The sequence below is a fragment of the Ascidiella aspersa genome, chromosome 4, assembly GCF_963924565.1.
Source record: "Ascidiella aspersa chromosome 4, kaAscAspe10.2, whole genome shotgun sequence".
Taxonomy (NCBI): Eukaryota; Metazoa; Chordata; class Ascidiacea; order Phlebobranchia; family Ascidiidae; genus Ascidiella; species Ascidiella aspersa.
The window spans coordinates 33,766,856-33,784,406 of NC_139450.1; the positions used below are offsets into that span (position 1 = coordinate 33,766,856).

General features: G+C 35.1%; 2 protein-coding genes across 2 annotated transcripts in view; one reads left to right on the forward strand and one right to left on the reverse strand.

Moving 5' to 3' along the window:
* Positions 1–3,464: 3,464 nt before the first annotated feature.
* LOC146157616 (meiotic recombination protein SPO11-like) lies at positions 3,465–8,723 on the forward strand. Its single transcript, XM_083387719.1, has 9 exons — positions 3,465–3,525; positions 4,408–4,499; positions 4,897–5,067; positions 5,993–6,139; positions 6,818–6,917; positions 7,331–7,368; positions 7,558–7,634; positions 7,944–8,055; positions 8,604–8,723. The coding sequence occupies exons 1-9, from the start codon at positions 3,480–3,482 to the stop codon at positions 8,721–8,723; spliced, it is 903 nt and encodes a 300-aa protein (XP_083243845.1). The 5' UTR covers positions 3,465–3,479.
* A 1,137-nt stretch (positions 8,724–9,860) lies between these two features.
* The window catches only part of LOC146157617 (dual oxidase 2-like), a 49,792-nt gene continuing 42,101 nt past the window's right edge, over positions 9,861–17,551 (reverse strand). The window contains exons 27-35 of the mRNA XM_083387774.1: positions 17,046–17,145; positions 16,607–16,767; positions 15,670–15,840; positions 14,985–15,115; positions 14,694–14,792; positions 13,389–13,553; positions 12,709–12,864; positions 11,534–11,662; positions 9,861–10,882 (exon numbers count right to left, since the gene is read on the reverse strand). Of these exons, the coding sequence (XP_083243900.1) occupies positions 10,760–10,882; positions 11,534–11,662; positions 12,709–12,864; positions 13,389–13,553; positions 14,694–14,792; positions 14,985–15,115; positions 15,670–15,840; positions 16,607–16,767; positions 17,046–17,145 (1,235 nt within the window). The 3' untranslated portion in view covers positions 9,861–10,759. The remainder of the gene's footprint in view (positions 10,883–11,533; positions 11,663–12,708; positions 12,865–13,388; positions 13,554–14,693; positions 14,793–14,984; positions 15,116–15,669; positions 15,841–16,606; positions 16,768–17,045; positions 17,146–17,551) is intronic.

Below are 17,551 nucleotides of genomic sequence, written 5' to 3' on the forward strand. Positions count from 1 at the left end.
GAAGAGTTTTCTGAAAAGTTTTGGACTGAGTTGAAACAATTACAGGAGGACGATCTTTGTTGTTACGGCGCTAAAGCTTCTAAAGAAATACCAAAGTAAGTCTTATCTTTTAAATAGCTTTAAATTTGCCGGCGCTCTTTCACTATTGTACGTGAAAAGTTATGCAAAATAATAATAATACCGCATACCACAACTCGTGTTGTTTGGGTTAGGGTGCGGGTTAGCGTTTGGGTGAGGGTGGGTCAAGTAATATTATGTTTATTATTAATAATAACTTGACCCACCCTCAACCAAACGCTAACCCGCACCCTAACCCAAACAATATGTGTTGTGGTATGCGGCATTTAAAGAAATTTTTTTTTATTAATTTTTACGTACGATAGTGAAAGAGCGCCAATTTGCCAAAGATGAATACATTCATAAAACCTCTGAAACGCTTACTCCGTTATTAGCAAGTAACCACGGGAAAACGTTTGGGCGCTGGATTCTAGACCAGCGCCAACGTTTGTGTCAGTTGAATCTTTTTACACTTGGTAAAAAAATGCAAAGTTTGAGAGACAATCCTAATGTTGTGTTAAAATGCAAAATTCACCACGTCTGAAAACGGGGTCGCATGTTTTTTAAACTGGCGGAACCTTTATTTTTTTCAAAACGACTTGAACCTGCTTTGAAGCAGTGTTTTACTTTTTTTACTTTACCACACACATGTAGACCTATAAAAACTAGGTGGTATAAAAAGTCTGGTCATTTATTTTCTTGCATGGATAAACAAATTAATGACCCATAAAGCAGTTTACGCTTAGAACAGTGTAAATAATTCCTTTTTTTTTTAAATCTTTACTAAAAAAACACTGAAAACATTTACAATCTGTTTTGAGAAACGCTCTATAGTGGGTCGTTTTAATTTTCCAAGGGCGTCACCCAATTGTTTTGGCTTGTATCTAAACATAATTAGGTGATGTAAGTAGGCAATATTTAAAAATACTGCTTAAAAATATTGCATTTGAACTTATTGTTACAAAAAATGCAGCAATTGCTGATGATTTCTAATACAAACAAGTTAATAAATACAAAAAAGTTAAATTCTTATTGCTGGGTACACCATAGGTCCATTTACCTTTTCAAAGGCGTCAAAGACTGGGTTACACTATTTAAAAATAAACAACTTTTTTAAACCAATAAACCTTATAACTATTTACCACTGCTGCAATGACGTCTTTGATTATTTGCCGGTAAACTATATTTTTGACAAACAAAAGAGTCTGGACAAAGAGTCTTTATTGGACAAAAAGTCTTTAGTATGATAATGGCTTTGAATGTTACCTTCGATTAAACTTATTATTTGTAAAGTGTTGAATATATTTGAAATATGTATAGCTGTCGCTAAGTAATAGGAAATAATAGCCCTAAGTTATATTTTTCTTAGTAGTGGTGCTTAACACAAGTCCTACACCAACCAATTAAATTTTTTGCCTAAGCCACTTACCATTATTGCAAGTGGATGTCAATGTGCACTCACTCTAAGCAATTTGCACTCACATTGGCGAGGGGGCGGTGCCAAATCCCAACCCTGCAAATGCTTACCTACACACCTCAATTTGATACTGCACATTCAAGATCTTGACGCCAATAACCACTTGCAATACAATTTTTATGCAAAACCAGTGATGAATGTTATGTTTTATTGTTTTGATTATCACAGTGAAAGATGCACACACATATGTGTGTTAACAACTGTGATCTAGCCCTTCTGAAGCTGCTTTTTGACCAACAATTACGGCTTATGTATCATAAGTACAGACTTACCGAATCTGTCAATCAATGATGCAATGGCGTATGGTTGTTTCTCAACTCGCTCCTCTGTGAGCTGGGGTAGTTCAGTGAGTGGAGGGGCTGTCTGTTATGACCTTATGACCGAAAGTCGAGAGCCTTATGACCGAAGTCGTGAGTTCGAACCTCACCACAGGCTAGTTGTTTTTCTAGTCTGCTCTGCTTGCATTAATGATCGACAGATTCGGTGAGTCTGCGATGGCTTTTCGGGGTATTGATTATCACAGGTCGAATTTTTTTTCAGTTTTAATTAAAACTCTATTAAATAACTACGATTAAGAAATCAAACATCTGAAATATGTTATAATCCAGGGAGGAAGTGATTCGACGAATCGAAGATGTCATTGTTCAAGTTGTACATCAAATTTCAACTGGGGAACCACCTTTTCTGCAACTCAGGTTGGAACCAATATTTTTTTTTAATAAGTTATATGGCATAGCTGAATTGTATATTTAATGTTTAATATAAAATCATGTAATGAAATTTGATAATATTCTACAGATATTTACTAGTTTACTAAAATCATTATTAGATCTATTTTTGTCCGATTGCCTAGAGCAGTGGTCGGCAACCACCGGTCCGCGAGGAGTTCGTTACCGGTCCGGGTTGCTAAATAAAAATTTTGATTTAAACCCAAATCTAACGTAAAATGCGGAAAAAAAAATTAAAGTAAAAAATAATTAAATGAATTTTCTATTCAAAACACATTAACTTACGTTTAAACATACTCCATGGTTGATTGGTTTGATAAAAAATCTCTATTAGCATTAAGCACTCGTGAGGTTCAAAACAAACCAGTGTGCTGTGGCCATATGAGTTGCATTGGAAAATGATTCATTATTTTGATGATCAGGCTGGAAAGTTTTCGAAACAACTTACACATTTTAATTTGTTCATTGAAAAAAAGTATTACCTTTACTGAACATTTGTATTTTTTTAAAGGCCGGTCCGCGAAAAAAATTGTAGTTTTAAACCGGTCCACAGGGCCAAAAAGGTTGCCGACCTCTGGCCTAGAGTAAAAGCACTTTAAAAAAATCTATAAACATTTTTATTCACAAAATCTTTAAAGATTTTATAAAAGGTTGTTGGCATATGAGGCTATTTAAAGCTAGTCATTAAGATATATGTCTGTATTGTATACTTCCTGATTACATTCCATTCCAGTTTCTTGCTTTCCAAATTTGCTTGCCCAAAACCTTTCCAGTGACATCATTTTAAATAAAAGATGTCAAGTCTAAGGAATTTATATTTGAAAAAGTCTCTTTTTCTGTATATTAGGCCAATTTTTGCGTAAGATTTTTGAAAAATGTTTTTTCCAGTAAATTTTTGGTGACCACAAATTATTAAATAGAGTAGATTGTACAGAAGGTATAAGTGGAATATTTACAAAAAACATTTTCTAAATTAGGAAGTTAATAATCTCCAGGTTTCATGTAAATAACAAAAAAATATTTTTGAAATAAATTGGACTTATTTAACTGTTTTGTTGTGTATGCAGAGCTTATCAATGATTCAATAATTTTTACTTTCAGTCAATGTTTTTATGTATTAAGACATTTTGATTTCAATTGTTTCTAGACACCGTCATAGTTGGGAGAAAGCTATCTACGTTCCAAATGAAGGCCTGCAGTTAACAGAAGACTCTCAAATGAAAACTATATCGTTTGGCAATGTGGCATCAATGGAAAAGTTTGGTAAGTTTACCATTACTTTGCCTTTGGGTTTTGTTATTTTGTCAAAAAATCAGGTTTTCCATATGTTTAGGTTGGTGATTTTGTAGGGCTACAAGACCTAAAAAATATGTATTTCAATATTTTCAATAATTACTACATAGTAGCACATTAGCTTTCTTAAAATATTTAATCCTATTTAAAAGAAGTAATTCAACTGTATGTTGATCATAGTAACCATTAAGACATTTAGTTCATAGATGTGCTTATCTGGTTCAGTCAAACATGCATAATTTATTGATTTTTTAGGTCAGATGGAGTGTTATTATAGCAAAAGCAACCAAAATTAATTAAATAGTAAATTGTCAACAAAATTTTACTGGTTACCTGTCCGTCATTTATTGACCATATTTATGTTTAATATAACAACATTTTCACCATTTGCTTAACTGGGTTGTTAAATTAGCTGCAGTGTTATTTAGTCAACCCATATAAATCTCAGTTCAACCGATTACAATTGAGGTATTTTTGTGATTGGCAATCTGGGTATCAGTCTGTTTCTAGTATCAGTTAATGTAAAAATGTCTTAACCAAATTATTTACACTGCCTGTCATTCCTTAATATTATTCACAACTTGCTGTACGGTAATATGGACAATGGTCAGTACATCACAAGGACACGTTATGTGAAACGTCTCTACTAACTCTAAAAGTTCTCTAAAAAATTTATAAAAATTAAAAAAAAAAATTATCTAAAAAAAAAGTGCCACTTAGTAAACCAAGCTAAAATGAGGTGTTCAACATCAACAAATAATGTTGCAGATATTTTGTACCTGCTAGCCTGCGTACCTGTCTCTTGTATAAGTTTTATTTGTTCTGACCAGGTTGTATCTTTAATTTACAAAGGCCTCACTCTAAAAGTGCTCTCAAAGATTTACAAACTGCTACAAACTGACCAAGTTGCCACAAAAAGAGATTTGTACTATGAAGAGACTAAGGTTAGACTATTTATTTGACCTAAAATGTCTAAAGTTTATGCATGTGATAAAAATTACTTCCTAAATATGGATTAGCAAACAATTACAGTTTTTGAATAAAAAAATAGTGTGTAAAATGACAGTGTAAAAAGGAACAATTAAACAATAGTCTGTTTACCTATATCTCTTAAAACCTACATCCTTTAAAGTAGTTAACAGATATTTACAAATAAGATACATTAATCCATTTAATTGTTTATACAACTCTAAATTTTGCATAATGGCATGGTAAAATAATGGCAAAAACATTTTCTGATACTCACATATCTATACTGGATATATTAAGCGATTTATAGGTAAAGGTCAAATATAGAGTAAACTGATATGTCAGTCATTGTCTAATTACATTTCATTTCAGCTGTTCCGCAACCAGGCTGTACTTGACAACATAATCGACGACATCGCTTGTATGCTTGAAGTTCCTCGTCGTTGGCTTAATGTTGTCGCTACTTCTAAAGGTTCAATTGCTGGAGATATCGCTTTTTCAGGGCCAGATGGTGAAATGGTGGATTGCTCACAAAGTACATGTGTAAGTATAAAAAATGAGCATTTTTACTATACAGAACAGCCTATTTAATATCAAAACCTTAAAATTTATGCTCTATCTAGCTAACTCTCTTTTTTACTTTAAATGATTTCTCGTGCCATACTTTTACTTAAAATTTATTTGAAATAAAGTACAAAAAATATTTTTATAGAACAAATGAATTGCATTAAATATAGCTGTTGCTAGTAAAGTTGTAAAAATTAACATGGTTATACTAAACTATGTTACAGTTTGCTTCAAATTGATTTGAAAATGTTTAGTTTTCAAAACACCCGTTTTTCCAAAAGTCTTTGAACTGTCTTTAAATATATTTTATATCTAGATTGAGATATGTGATGAGAGTTCTATAGTTAAACAACATTTTACATGGTCTTGACCATGACATTTAGACTGTTTTGTTTTTCAATTAATTTCTAAACAATTGAGTAATCCAATTTTAGGTCTTTAGAAACCTGTAAAAATCTTTAAAGTTTTTTCATTAGTGGCAAACCTGTGTACAATCACCATTTACAGCAGGGGTTCTTAAACTTTTTTAACTTAAAACAATTGTTTTTCGTTTGGCATGGACCAATTTCCAATTTCAGTTTTCAAAGCTTACGTCATGGTGTGACGTCACATAATAAATAGACCTAAGAAATCGGTTGTTTGCTATTTAAGTCCCAAAAATCGTAAACTAAAATATAGTCATGAACCATTCAAGGCCCAAGCGCCAAAAGTCTTTTTTTTAATTAAACACCTAGCTTGAAATATTTATTCCATTTTCCACAGAATAAAGTATGATTTTAAAAACAATATTTTTAAGCCTTCACGGACCCTCTAAAAGTAGTCTACATTCCCACAAGGGCTCCACAGACCCCAGTTGTAGAACCCCTGATTTACAGCATTAAGAAGCCCATTTTCTTTTCAGGGTATCATGGTACCAACCCTTGTTGATTTGGTTGACAAGATTCAAAGTAAATGCGCAAAGTTTTTGCTTGTTGTGGAGAAAGATGCGACATTTCAAAGACTGCAAGATGATAATTTCACTACAAATATGCAGTGCATCTTAATTACTGTGAGCTTACTTATTATTCTGTTGAATACTTATATACCTTTTTCATCATTAGCAAAGCGGTGTTGTACTCTGGTCATTATGATTTAATCGCGGTTAGACTGAATTTCTAAATTCATTCCATAATTTGTAGCCGCCAAAGATTCCACCCAAAATTTGTTTTGCCGCAAAACCTATGCCAAAATTAAAAAAAATATATATTTTGAAAGAGAGGAATATTTTTTATTGTAAATTTACTAGGCCGGCTATATTTTACGCCAAATGACGTCCTTCTTCCACGCCAATTTTTTTTTTTGGGAATGCAATTTTTTATTTACTCCCCTTTTTAGAAGTGCTGTTGCTTGCTGGTCATTTTTTTAACAGGGGAAAAGTTTGTAAAAAATGCATTTAATCATGTTTAAAATTTAAGGAAAATGTTTTTTTTCCAACCGTACATATCTAAACCGCTACAAAAAAATTGTAAGACTAGCGTAACTTCAAATATTGTATTTTTTTATAAAAAAATAATATTTAAGATTATGTTTCTGTGTTATACCAAAACAAGTTGCCTTCTGATTTTTTTGAAACCCTCACCAAAATGCTACGCACTTGTATTTGATATACTCATTCTATGTCTAACTACAACCTCCAGCCATTATGCTCGAAAGTTTCTTATAATGTTCTTTTATCCCATTCATTCAGGGCAAAGGAGTACCAGACGTGAACACAAGACTAATGATTAAAAAGATTTGGACTGCTCTGCAAATACCTGTGCTTGCTTTAGTTGATGCAGATCCATATGGTATGTGTAGCAATTAAAAGTTTAAAAAATAATGATTTTTAAATGAGATGAATTAAATTGCAACGTTTTTAACTACTAATTTCAGTGGAAAACAGGAATTTTATATCCTTATTCGAAACCTGCGCTTCTTAACCATTCTATTTTTCTTGAATGGTGTGCAATGAAAGGTTGCCAGAGTCGCGGGCAACAGGAAAAAAAATCTTGTAATATGAAACATATATTTTTAATCATATTTAATTTATTTTTGGTTTATATATTTTTTTTATTTTTTCTTTTCTGCCTGGTAATAGCACAATTAAATTACCATTCATGTTGGATTTTATATGTGCTAATGGCTAAACAATAGATTAAAGGTATTTACTAATGAAAACTTATACCTCGTAAAAAGTACAGCATGTTTTTGTTTTTTTTAGGCATTGAGATCATGTGTGTGTACAGATTTGGCTCACTGGTAAGTCCTAAACTTAAATTTTTACTTAAAATTATGGTATTTTTACTTCAGTCAAATGAACGTTGCATCGACATTATTATATTTTTTTATTTACAATGTTTTGCATAATGCGCTCATATTCTTATTTTTGTAAATATTAGAATCTAAACTTATTTTTTCTGTGAAATGCAAATGCTGTTAATTTTTTAGGCACAATCACACGACTCACAGAGCCTAGCTCTTCCCTTTCTAAAGTGGATTGGGATATTTCCGTCAGATATAAAGCGGTAAGAAATGTGCTTCACTATATTCCCTTGTTTACAGCTTTATCAGTTTGTTAGTTTTTCGGCCGATAGTTGTTTTGCAAAACAAGATTTTCAGTAAAAGTATAATATATATTTTTTGATTATAAACAGCACATAAAGCAATTGTATATATCAAATAAATAAACGATTCTTGTTTATTAACTTTATTTATTATTACTGGACTCCTGGCAATGAATTTTGTTTAAAAGTAGCTAGATTTGAGTTATATTGAATTGACATGTCGATAGCAACTTCTATACTAGTGACATATGATTTACATTATGTTTTTAGCCTACATCTGCCTTCCGATGTGGTGATGTCGTTATCTGATCGTGAAGTTGCGAAGTGCAGGGATATACTGGCACGACCTTACACACAACATCACTCTGCTGTACAGAACGAGGTATACATATTAAAAATATAATCAGAATAGCAGAAATTTCATATGTATAAGCGTTTAGCACAATCTCTGTCAAGCACCTCAGTACTTAAAAAACATCGGGTGGTCTGTAGCAAGGCCTACCGATATTAGTCCGCTTAATCAGATTTTTTGGGAAACAAGGCACAAAAGTTTAGCCTGCGATGAGATTCGAACTCACGACCTTGTCCAAGAAACAACCATATACTGTTGCCTGCTGCATCATGTTCGTAAAACTAGTCTGTGGTGAGGTTCGAACTCACGTCCTTGGGTTATTTCTGCTATCTGAGGTACACAAGAAGCAATTCAATACACGACCATAGCACCGTCGCTTGTTGCAATTTTTTCTTCAAATTATGCTTCACAGAAAAAAAAAATGTCTGGGTGACGAAACTTTAGTAGCTGATAAGCTCGCGCTTTGTGGGTCCTCGGAGCAAACAATTGTTGAATGGTTCATGAATACCAGCTATTGGTTGTAACATCCCAACCCCTAAAACTGAAGGCTATTAACATTTCAGCACGAAATTCTTTAGATTCTGACGATGTGCAATAACAAGGAAAAGGCGGAAATCCAATCCTTATCCCGTTTCTCGTCAAAGTATCTCAGCCAAGTTTATCTGCCTTCGAAAATAAAGCACGGGGACTGGATGTAAGGTAGGACTGTGTTCATTGTGTCAAATAGAAATTCCTACTACTGAGTTTAATAAACGTCGAGGTTTTAAATACGTTTAAAAGCAGATTAGTTTGAAAGTGATTATTTCGATCGAAGTATGTTTAAAGTAGAGATTTTGTCTCTTTTTAAAACTTTCTAACCTGTTTTTAGTCTTACTTGTAAAGTTGACAAACCTAAAATACATAATTATGTTTGTTTTGAAATTAGTACAACTGTAAGTCGTTTCCATCCTAATGTAATTCAACTTACATAAAAGCGATTTTAAATACTTTCTTTTTCATGCTTCTGTCAAAACAATCCCAAGCTTTAAAGCAGCGAACTTTGTTTTTATGCCGATTCTCGCTCGGTTATTCCTAATGTCGAGATAATTTTGTTTGCGCTGCATCAGGTTATCTTATGTGTAGTGAAACTATAAAGTTACTGGCTTGTATGTTAAGCAGTGGTTCTCATATTATATGGCGCGATACACCGGAGGTTAGTAATTGTGACGCGGAACTTTTTGTATTCTACGAAAAAAATATTTGTTTACAAATAGAGATACAGGCAACCATAGGAGACTTGAATGCACACTACATTAGATAACCGATAATATTACGATATTTACCAAAACCATGTGCAGTTAGTGGTGTTATTGAATTAATTGTGTTGTTTTGTGGACAGTGTCACAAGCTGGACAAATATCATTAGGTCCACGTTTAAAATTCTTAAAGCTGGGCTGTTTCAAAGAAAGTGTTACTTCTTGGGTTGACCTTTTTGGATAAATTGTTAACTTTTAAATGCCTTTAAACTGCAATATAGCCATTTGCTTGTGGTTTAAATATGTTGTTGTAACTATCGTGGATGAGCAGACTTTGAAATCATTTGCCGTACTTTAATATCTGTTTTAAAAACTATATCATTTCATAAAAGAAGATTTAAGGACCACATTGATGTGCAAAAGTGCGAGTATAATTAAAAACTTTTAAATCAAAATTTTCTTCTAAAATTTTCTGATAAAATAATATTATCACGTTATCTTATTCTGAAATCTGCGACTTTTGCGTTCAACTTTCCAGCACATGAATTAAGGCATACTCTCTGTATTTTTATCGATCATCAAGTACGAAAATAATACAATCAAAAGGCACTTTGTTTAATACTAAAAATCACGCTTAAAATCGTACGATTAGAACTCAAAATGTTAAAATTGTTGGCTGGTTACAGATAGTTCAATTGTTAAACAATACTCCGAAACAGTAGCAATGTCAAAGCCAATATAGAAGAAATAGCTAACATTTTAAACTTTTCGAAAATCTCTTGATGTTGAAAAAGAATTTAAAGACATTTTCCAAACATTTAAAATGCTACTAAACTTCTATATGGACTTGGATTTTCTTACTATGTCAAAAAAAAACAACCATTATGCTCCAATACTCAGAAAAACTGTTTATCTACTGTAACTGTGACATGTATTATTTTACAATTTCTATGTTTAAACTTCTTTAACAAACTTAGCAAAGCAATAATGCTATGTTTAGTTACTTCTTCGGTAAAACCACATTGTAAAGCTGTTCATAACTGCAACCGCTTATATATTTGGAACGAAATACACTCGTAGCAATTTAAAAGAAAAACTAAAAATACAGGATATTTGGTAAAATCTATACAATTTTTCTCACTTTAAAAGCTTCGCCAATAGCTCTTCATTATTCGCGAAAAAGGCGTATGTTTATTTTAGTTTAAATTGGTTTTATCTTAACTTCACTTCATTTCACACTAATAATGACCAGAGTTTTTGCCGAAACGTTTAAATTAAACATTTATTAAATATCCTGGCTCATAATTTGTTTGTTTTTTTAAGCGAAGAAAAAGCAAAATAAAATCCGTGTTTGCATGACCATCATTTCGAACATTGTTACCAACAATGATTTCAAGCCTTGCGCACTATCGTAAGGCGTTGGATTCCTTGCAGTTGCGAAACTACTACTAATATGTGCAGAAATCGGCAAGGAAGATCACATAGTTTGGATAAAACGCTTAAAAGTTCTCATAGAAATGGTCGAATCGTGCTTTGTTTAGCTTGTTTACTTTTGTACATGCGTCCTCCACACCGTTGGTTAGTCCTGGAGGGCCGCAGCTAAAAACGCCAAAATTTCGCACCTGGAATAGAAAGCAATGTTGAAAAAATTTATCTTTATGAGAAAGGCTTACGAAACAGAACTAGTATGTTTGGATGTTATTTTGGATTAATTTTTATCTTTGATGTGCAACCAGAATTGTTTGTTTTTAATTATTCGGATTCTGGCAGATTTTGTTATTGGAAAGAAAATTTTGATTAGAGACTTGAATTTTGACCCTTTTTGGGGTGAAAGGCAGGTGCTTTCATTTTGCTCGTCTTTTAAACCTAGATTTAGCAGCAACGTGATATATAAGTAAAACACAGAGAAACGTCATATAGACAAACGTGTGTTTAAAGTGCATGTAGGAAGAGGTGGTTGTTTGAAAGTGTTTATCGAACACGTAATTATGTGATTTGAGAATACATGCTAGCCATATCTCAATGGCAATTTTGTAACGCTAGCCACTTTCCTGGTTTGTTTCTTGCGAAATCGAATGTAATCGGATTTTACTAGGCAGACATTGCAACATACGTCGCTGAAAATGGTGTACAAAAAAGCAGACTTAATCCCGTGTTTGTGCGATTCTTTATCTCAATTGCCCAAGAGCTTAAAAAATACTAATATTGTTTATCAGTCGTATGTCGGTGTCGAATCACAGTACACTGCCAAATATAATATGTAGTGATCTTACGTCTCCGTGTATAACTTGTAGTGAGTTTAGGAAAGGTTCGAACTGTGGTCTCCCGAAATGTGTCGTCGCCTTCAAGCCGGTAAACATGCTCTTGTTCGCCACCTTCTGGAAGTATCGCTCGCAAATGTACTGAAACGTAAAGTTGCGTTGGTTAGTTTAAGCAAGCTTACAAAAAAGGTGGTTGGAATCGAAAGAAGGTGTATATTCATCAGTATAACGTACTAGTCATGTAAGTGTGCGTAATGTAATGTAAAGTAACGTAAAGTTGTTAATTGGTCAGTTTAAGCAAGCTTACAAAAATATGTAGTCGGTGTCGAAAGAAGGTTTAAATGGACCAGAATAAGGTGCGTAATGTAAATGTAACTTAAAAATGAAGTTTACAGTCAGGGGCGCTTAAGTCTCTTTTTGCTTGATGAAATTCTTAACGGTTGTTGCTGTTGCAAAAGGTTGTTGGTTTTACGGCGCCCCGTGGTATTATATTTATTTTAAAAATGCTCACCCTATAGAAACAAGGCTTTTAATGTTGCAAAAGAAAACGTCCTTTAATTTGTACAATTCGTGATAAACAATTGCGACAGGTTGTCACGTCTTTTACACAATTGCGTTAGTTCTGAATTTATTGTAGTTCGCTTAAAAGCGGGTTATTCTACCAAAAACTTATTGTCCCGTGCGATTTTATGGTTTAAAAATTACAATCTCCGATCTTGCATTGACAAATTATACTGGTCACGTAACAAGATCACTGTTTGGATCATAATGGTTGAGGGTTGTAGTTTGACGTAGTAGGAATATGAAAGCTCATACAGAAGTAGGTATAACATGACTATGTTGAAAATTAATAAATATCAATTCGAAACGTTCACAAAACGCTACCTACGTCTATATGGGCTTTGATATTCTCAAGACCACTACTATTATTCTTATTACCACAGTTGTTCTAAGTTCTATGTGATGTGTGATTGGGCAGTAGATGGAGTTAGGACCGCCAAACGTGTCCTACAACCACGCAGCAACTTGTCGTTAGTCAAGAAAGCACATAACCTCACCAGTCACCAGTAAAGTTGTTCTGGAGCCTACACAGATGTGTGCTTAGGCATTAAATATGGGTAAGACCACCAACCGTGGCTTACAATTGCAGTCAAGCATAAATGATGTAATAAAACTCATAATCTCACCAGCATAGTTGTCCTAAGGTCGAACTTGTTGGCGAACTGTGTGATGTAGATGTGCGTTGAAACCAAATCGCCACCATCGGATTCCTCCAACTCTCTTATAATGTCGGTCAACCACTCGAAGTGGCGCTGTGTTCTGGTCACCCACACGAAATACACCTGAAATCAAAGTTAAAGTTATGCTTGATAGCAACATGAAAACATGGGTTTTGCGAGACAATAATTGTCCAAAGATGTAACGTGTACCTTCGCAACAGCTATTACCGAAATCATTCGACCTATCATGGTTGTAATACAAGCAAGGCAAAGCTAAAATAATCTAGCCTGTGGTGAGGTTCGAACTCACGACCTCGGTCACACCGGAACTGTTGCTCTACGAACTGAGCTACGCAGGCTTAAAGGGGAGCAAGTCGAGAAACCATCATAACACAATTGCCTGCCGCATCCTGTTCGTAGGCCTATAACTAGCATGTGGTGACATAGGCTCAGAGGGGAGCGAGTCAAGAAACAACCGTAGCACCGTTGCCTGCTACATTCTGCTCGTAAAATTAGCCTGCAATGAGGCAACGAAGCTACACAGGCTCAGAGGAGAAACAACCATGAAGCCATTGTTGGCTGAATTCTGTTAGTAAATGATTTTATTAATTGTGGACTATAGGGCAAGTTTTTTACACTTGTCGCACCTGTTTGCACGTGATCCTGAAGCCGTTCTCATTCCTCGTTTTGCTCACGATGTCCTTAAGTATGGAGGCGAATGGAGTGACACCGATTCCTGCGCCCACCAGCACCGCAACGTCGTGCTTGTACCAGTCTTGGTGACCCTCGCCGAACGGGCCATCCACGTATAACTGGGGAAAATATTCACCGATAGTGATATTTCAAATAATTTTTTGAGTATACAGTGTCTATATTTTGATCCTTAAGTTTTATTTTGAGGGAAACAATATATACGACTTATTTGACTTTTTACACCACAAAGAAACGGTTGACTTGCTATGTATTAGCCTCTTAAGTTTCTCAGTTGCAATGCTATGATTTACTTAAATACCAAAGAAGTTAAAAACTTGGGGCATGCCAATTGACAGGTCTAGAGAGGAATTTGAAAAGATTGTGCTCTCTAATGGAGATTAGTTTTAAAAGTTTTGGCAAAATGTCACTATGCATGGATCTGTAATGTAGCTTGATAATAAATTGCAAAGCCAAAAAGGCTGAGTAGATCGACATCATCTTCATTAAGACGTTTCGATACAAAACGACAAAGAAGTTCGTATCGAAACGTCTTAATAATTAAGATGATGTCGATTTACTCGACTTTTTTGGTTTTGCAATTTTTTTGCCAAACATGCGAAATAGGTAGGAAAGTTGGTTTGGAGGACTGATCCTCAAACCGTGTGTATCTGTATATTCTCAGATGTGTTGTGCCATTCGTTTAAACTTTTAAAGTTGTATCATAAATAGGTATACAGACAGACAATCACGCGAGGATTAGATACACAATTTTAATCCTATTGTTTTTTCAGGAACCTTGTTTTCTAGGGGATGCACTGAAACCTAAAACAGTTACCAAAATTGTTTCAAGTTATATCATAAATAGGTATACAGACATTAGACAATCGTGTGAGGCTTATACACAGTATGTTTTAATTCTATTGTTACCCGAAAAAAAGCAAAACATTTTTGCAAGAAAGCTGCACTGAAAGTTTAAAAAGTTTGAGAATCAATGGTGTATTTCAAACTTGTTTACAAATGGTAAAGTTCGGGCGATAGCATACCTAAGTTTTTCCATGCTTCTATATGTCTCTAAAATATTGTGTTGCTAACTTATAAAGTTGCAAGACCAGAAACTAAGACGTTAATTTGCCAACAATGCTTTTCAAAAAAACCCAACAATGATGACAAATAATCCTCACTCTCTTTTGAAGCTTATCTCTTGTTAAATGGTGTAAATTAGATGATTTTATTTATATGTAGTCTTGTGAAGTACTTACATTGGGCAACGGTTCCTGGTTTTCAATTGCTCCTTGGTACAAGTTTCTCAGGTTTGTGGTCCAAGGCCCGACAGATCGAATATGAAGGGACAAATAACGCTGCAAAGAAAATACGTTATCCCACCAAAAACAACAGCATGGTTTAACATCTCACTTTCCATGCAACCCATGTTTTGTACAAGTGACTTGGTACCCTGTTTACCCATGAATTATGCCCGTATTAAATAGTCTGAACGTCTTCTAAAGGGCTGTATGACAATTGTTGGCACGTTAACAAACTACTTTACCCACCTCGTGGGGGGCTGACGTAAGGGTGAAGGGGTGATACTCGTTTGAACCCAGGGTTAAGCAAGCGATCTTCACCCACTGACCCGACTTGTAATCAAAGCCGGATGGACGTTTGAACACCAAGTTGGTCACACCTGGAAAATACATGCAACGTTAATACTTGCTTTCGAAATTGGCATATTAACTCCAGGTTATGTAGTGTTGTTTGGTCCTAGGGTATATACAGATCATCTGTATTCATATACGGCACTGTTCGTCGTGATGATACGATTCTATTTGTTTATATTATTAACAATGGCATAGTTTATGTAACTAAGATGTAGAATTGAATCGACTGATTTAGCAATCATTCCCTTTTCAACTTGATCTAGTTATACGATGTGATGATTTATTTTATTTATCACTTTCTACTCTGTTACAACGCGTTGTTGTATATTTCTGCAAGGTGCACAATTTGCAAGTAATAGCCATCACATATTTTTGCTGATAACTGTAAACATGGCGTGAGGTAGTTCAAACATTACCAAGAGGTCTTTTAACCTTTACCTTTTAGGTCTTTTTTAGAGTATTTACCTAAATCTTGAAATCGCTGACCCTAGTATATAGTATAAGGAGTTTGATATGTAAGTTGCACCTTTATGGTACACTACCGCAAACATGGCAAACTTAGTTTGTATTCACTAATCACCTGACGGAAGAGGTTCAGCGGTCACGACCTTCATCTCAACCTTTGACCTTCCAATAGTGATCATCTTATCGATAATGAATATTGCGGCTGGTACCATAAGGTACAGGTGGAAGGCTGCCTTTTGTACGATCGCCATGCTGCCGTGGATTATTATCAGGGTGTACATCACGACTAAGGACAAATACAAGGTTTAACACCTGTACTCTTAAACACTTACGTTTCCGTTTTTTAGTTAGTATGCCTAATTTAGGTTGTTTAAATTCAAGCCAGGTTAGAAAAACTACGAGCATGTTGCGAGGTTCGAACTCACGACCTCGGTCATATTTGGGACGTCACTCTATAAACGGAGCTACACAGACTCAGAGGACAGCAAGTCGAGAAACAGTCATAGCACCGTTGCCTGCTATATCCTGTTCGTAAAGCTACCCTTTAGTGAGGTTCGAACTCACGACCTCGGTTATACTGGAACCGTCGCTCTACCAACTGAGCTACACAGGCTCAGAGAGGGAGCAAGTCGAGAAACAACCATAGCACTGTTGCCTGCTGCATCCTGTTCGTAAAACTAGTCTGTGGTGAGGTTCGAACTCACGACCTCGGCCAAACCGGGACCGTCGCTCTACCAACTGAGCTACAGAGGCTCAGAAGGGATCATATCGAGGAACAACCATAGCACCGTTGCCTGCTGCATCCTGTTCGTACAAACAACTTGATGTCAGGTGATCAACATCCCAGATCAAACCAAAACGTCATGCAATCCACTTAGGTATAGAATACATATAGAACCCACCGGACGTTGGTCTATGTCAGGGATGGGCGGCCCTTCACCTTCTTCCAGCTATTTTTCCCTATATAAGGCTATGAGTGCGCACCATGTTGCCCTTGTGTAAAAAAGGTTGCCCACCCCTGGTCTATGTCATTCTTTGTAAATTTCACTTACTGAAGAGATGGTGTGTTACGAAGAAGGCCCTGAAACAGAACCTCCTGGAGAATTGCATGGCGAACACGTAGATGATTGAGATTGTGAGAAGTAGAAGGACTCCGGTCACTCCAGGGATGGTCTTAAACACCCACCAGGTTATTGGTTGCGGAAGGTCCGATCTAAAAAAAAAATTCGTTAGAAAAAACCATAAAGTAGCAAGAAACTATATACCGCCTATTTCATTACAGCATTGATTCTCAACCCATGGGTCCCACAGTCTGGTATTATAAGTTACTTGTATAAAATTAAAGTTACAAAGGTTTGGTTATGTAAGTAATTCCTGAAGGGGGTTGTGAAAATTGTTTAGTGTTTTAAAAGGGGTACAGCAAGAAAAAGGTTGAGAACCACTACTGGTCTATTGATGAAAACAGCCTTTAACATCTCTTATTATTCTCACCCGTCGTCGACGAATATCTTCGGGAACAAGCAAGCCAGCACTGGAAGTGGATGGACGCTGAAGTGGTAGACGTTTGACAAGTGACCAAACACGTGCAGGACTGCGGGAATAGAGGTCATACAAGGTTAAACATATTCCAGGACAAGTAACTTAAAGTTTATATTGTCGAATGGGGATAAGTTTCGGAATGAAATCTCGCTTCGCGTTCCGTTTTACCACTAATGATTCCCAACCTTAAAAAGCAGCACTAATCTGAAAAAAAGGCGATACTTTTAACCGAACTGTGACGATTGTTTTAACTTCGCGTTTATTGTTTATAGGCCACTAGTTTTCAATCAGTTTTAAGATAGCAGAAAACCGCACCTTTTGTTTTAACTTTCCACGCTTTGTAGTAGACGTGTAGATTTGAATTTAAAATGTACCGACAATAACTTTAAATTCGATAAAACAGGAGCCATTTTTGGAAACTAAGTTGTAAAACTTTCTCGCTTTGAATTTAACCACAG

What these genes read in the sequence shown, in the direction of transcription:
- LOC146157616 (XM_083387719.1), top strand. Translation starts at nt 3,480, where the DNA reads ATGAAAACTATATCGTTTGGCAATGTGGCATCAATGGAAAAGTTTG. An exon ending in TGCAGTGCATCTTAATTACT is followed by an intron (nt 6,140 to 6,817) that starts GTGAGCTTACTT and finishes CCATTCATTCAG; the next exon opens with GGCAAAGGAGTACCAGACGT. An exon ending in ACTCTGCTGTACAGAACGAG is followed by an intron (nt 8,056 to 8,603) that starts GTATACATATTA and finishes GAAATTCTTTAG; the next exon opens with ATTCTGACGATGTGCAATAA.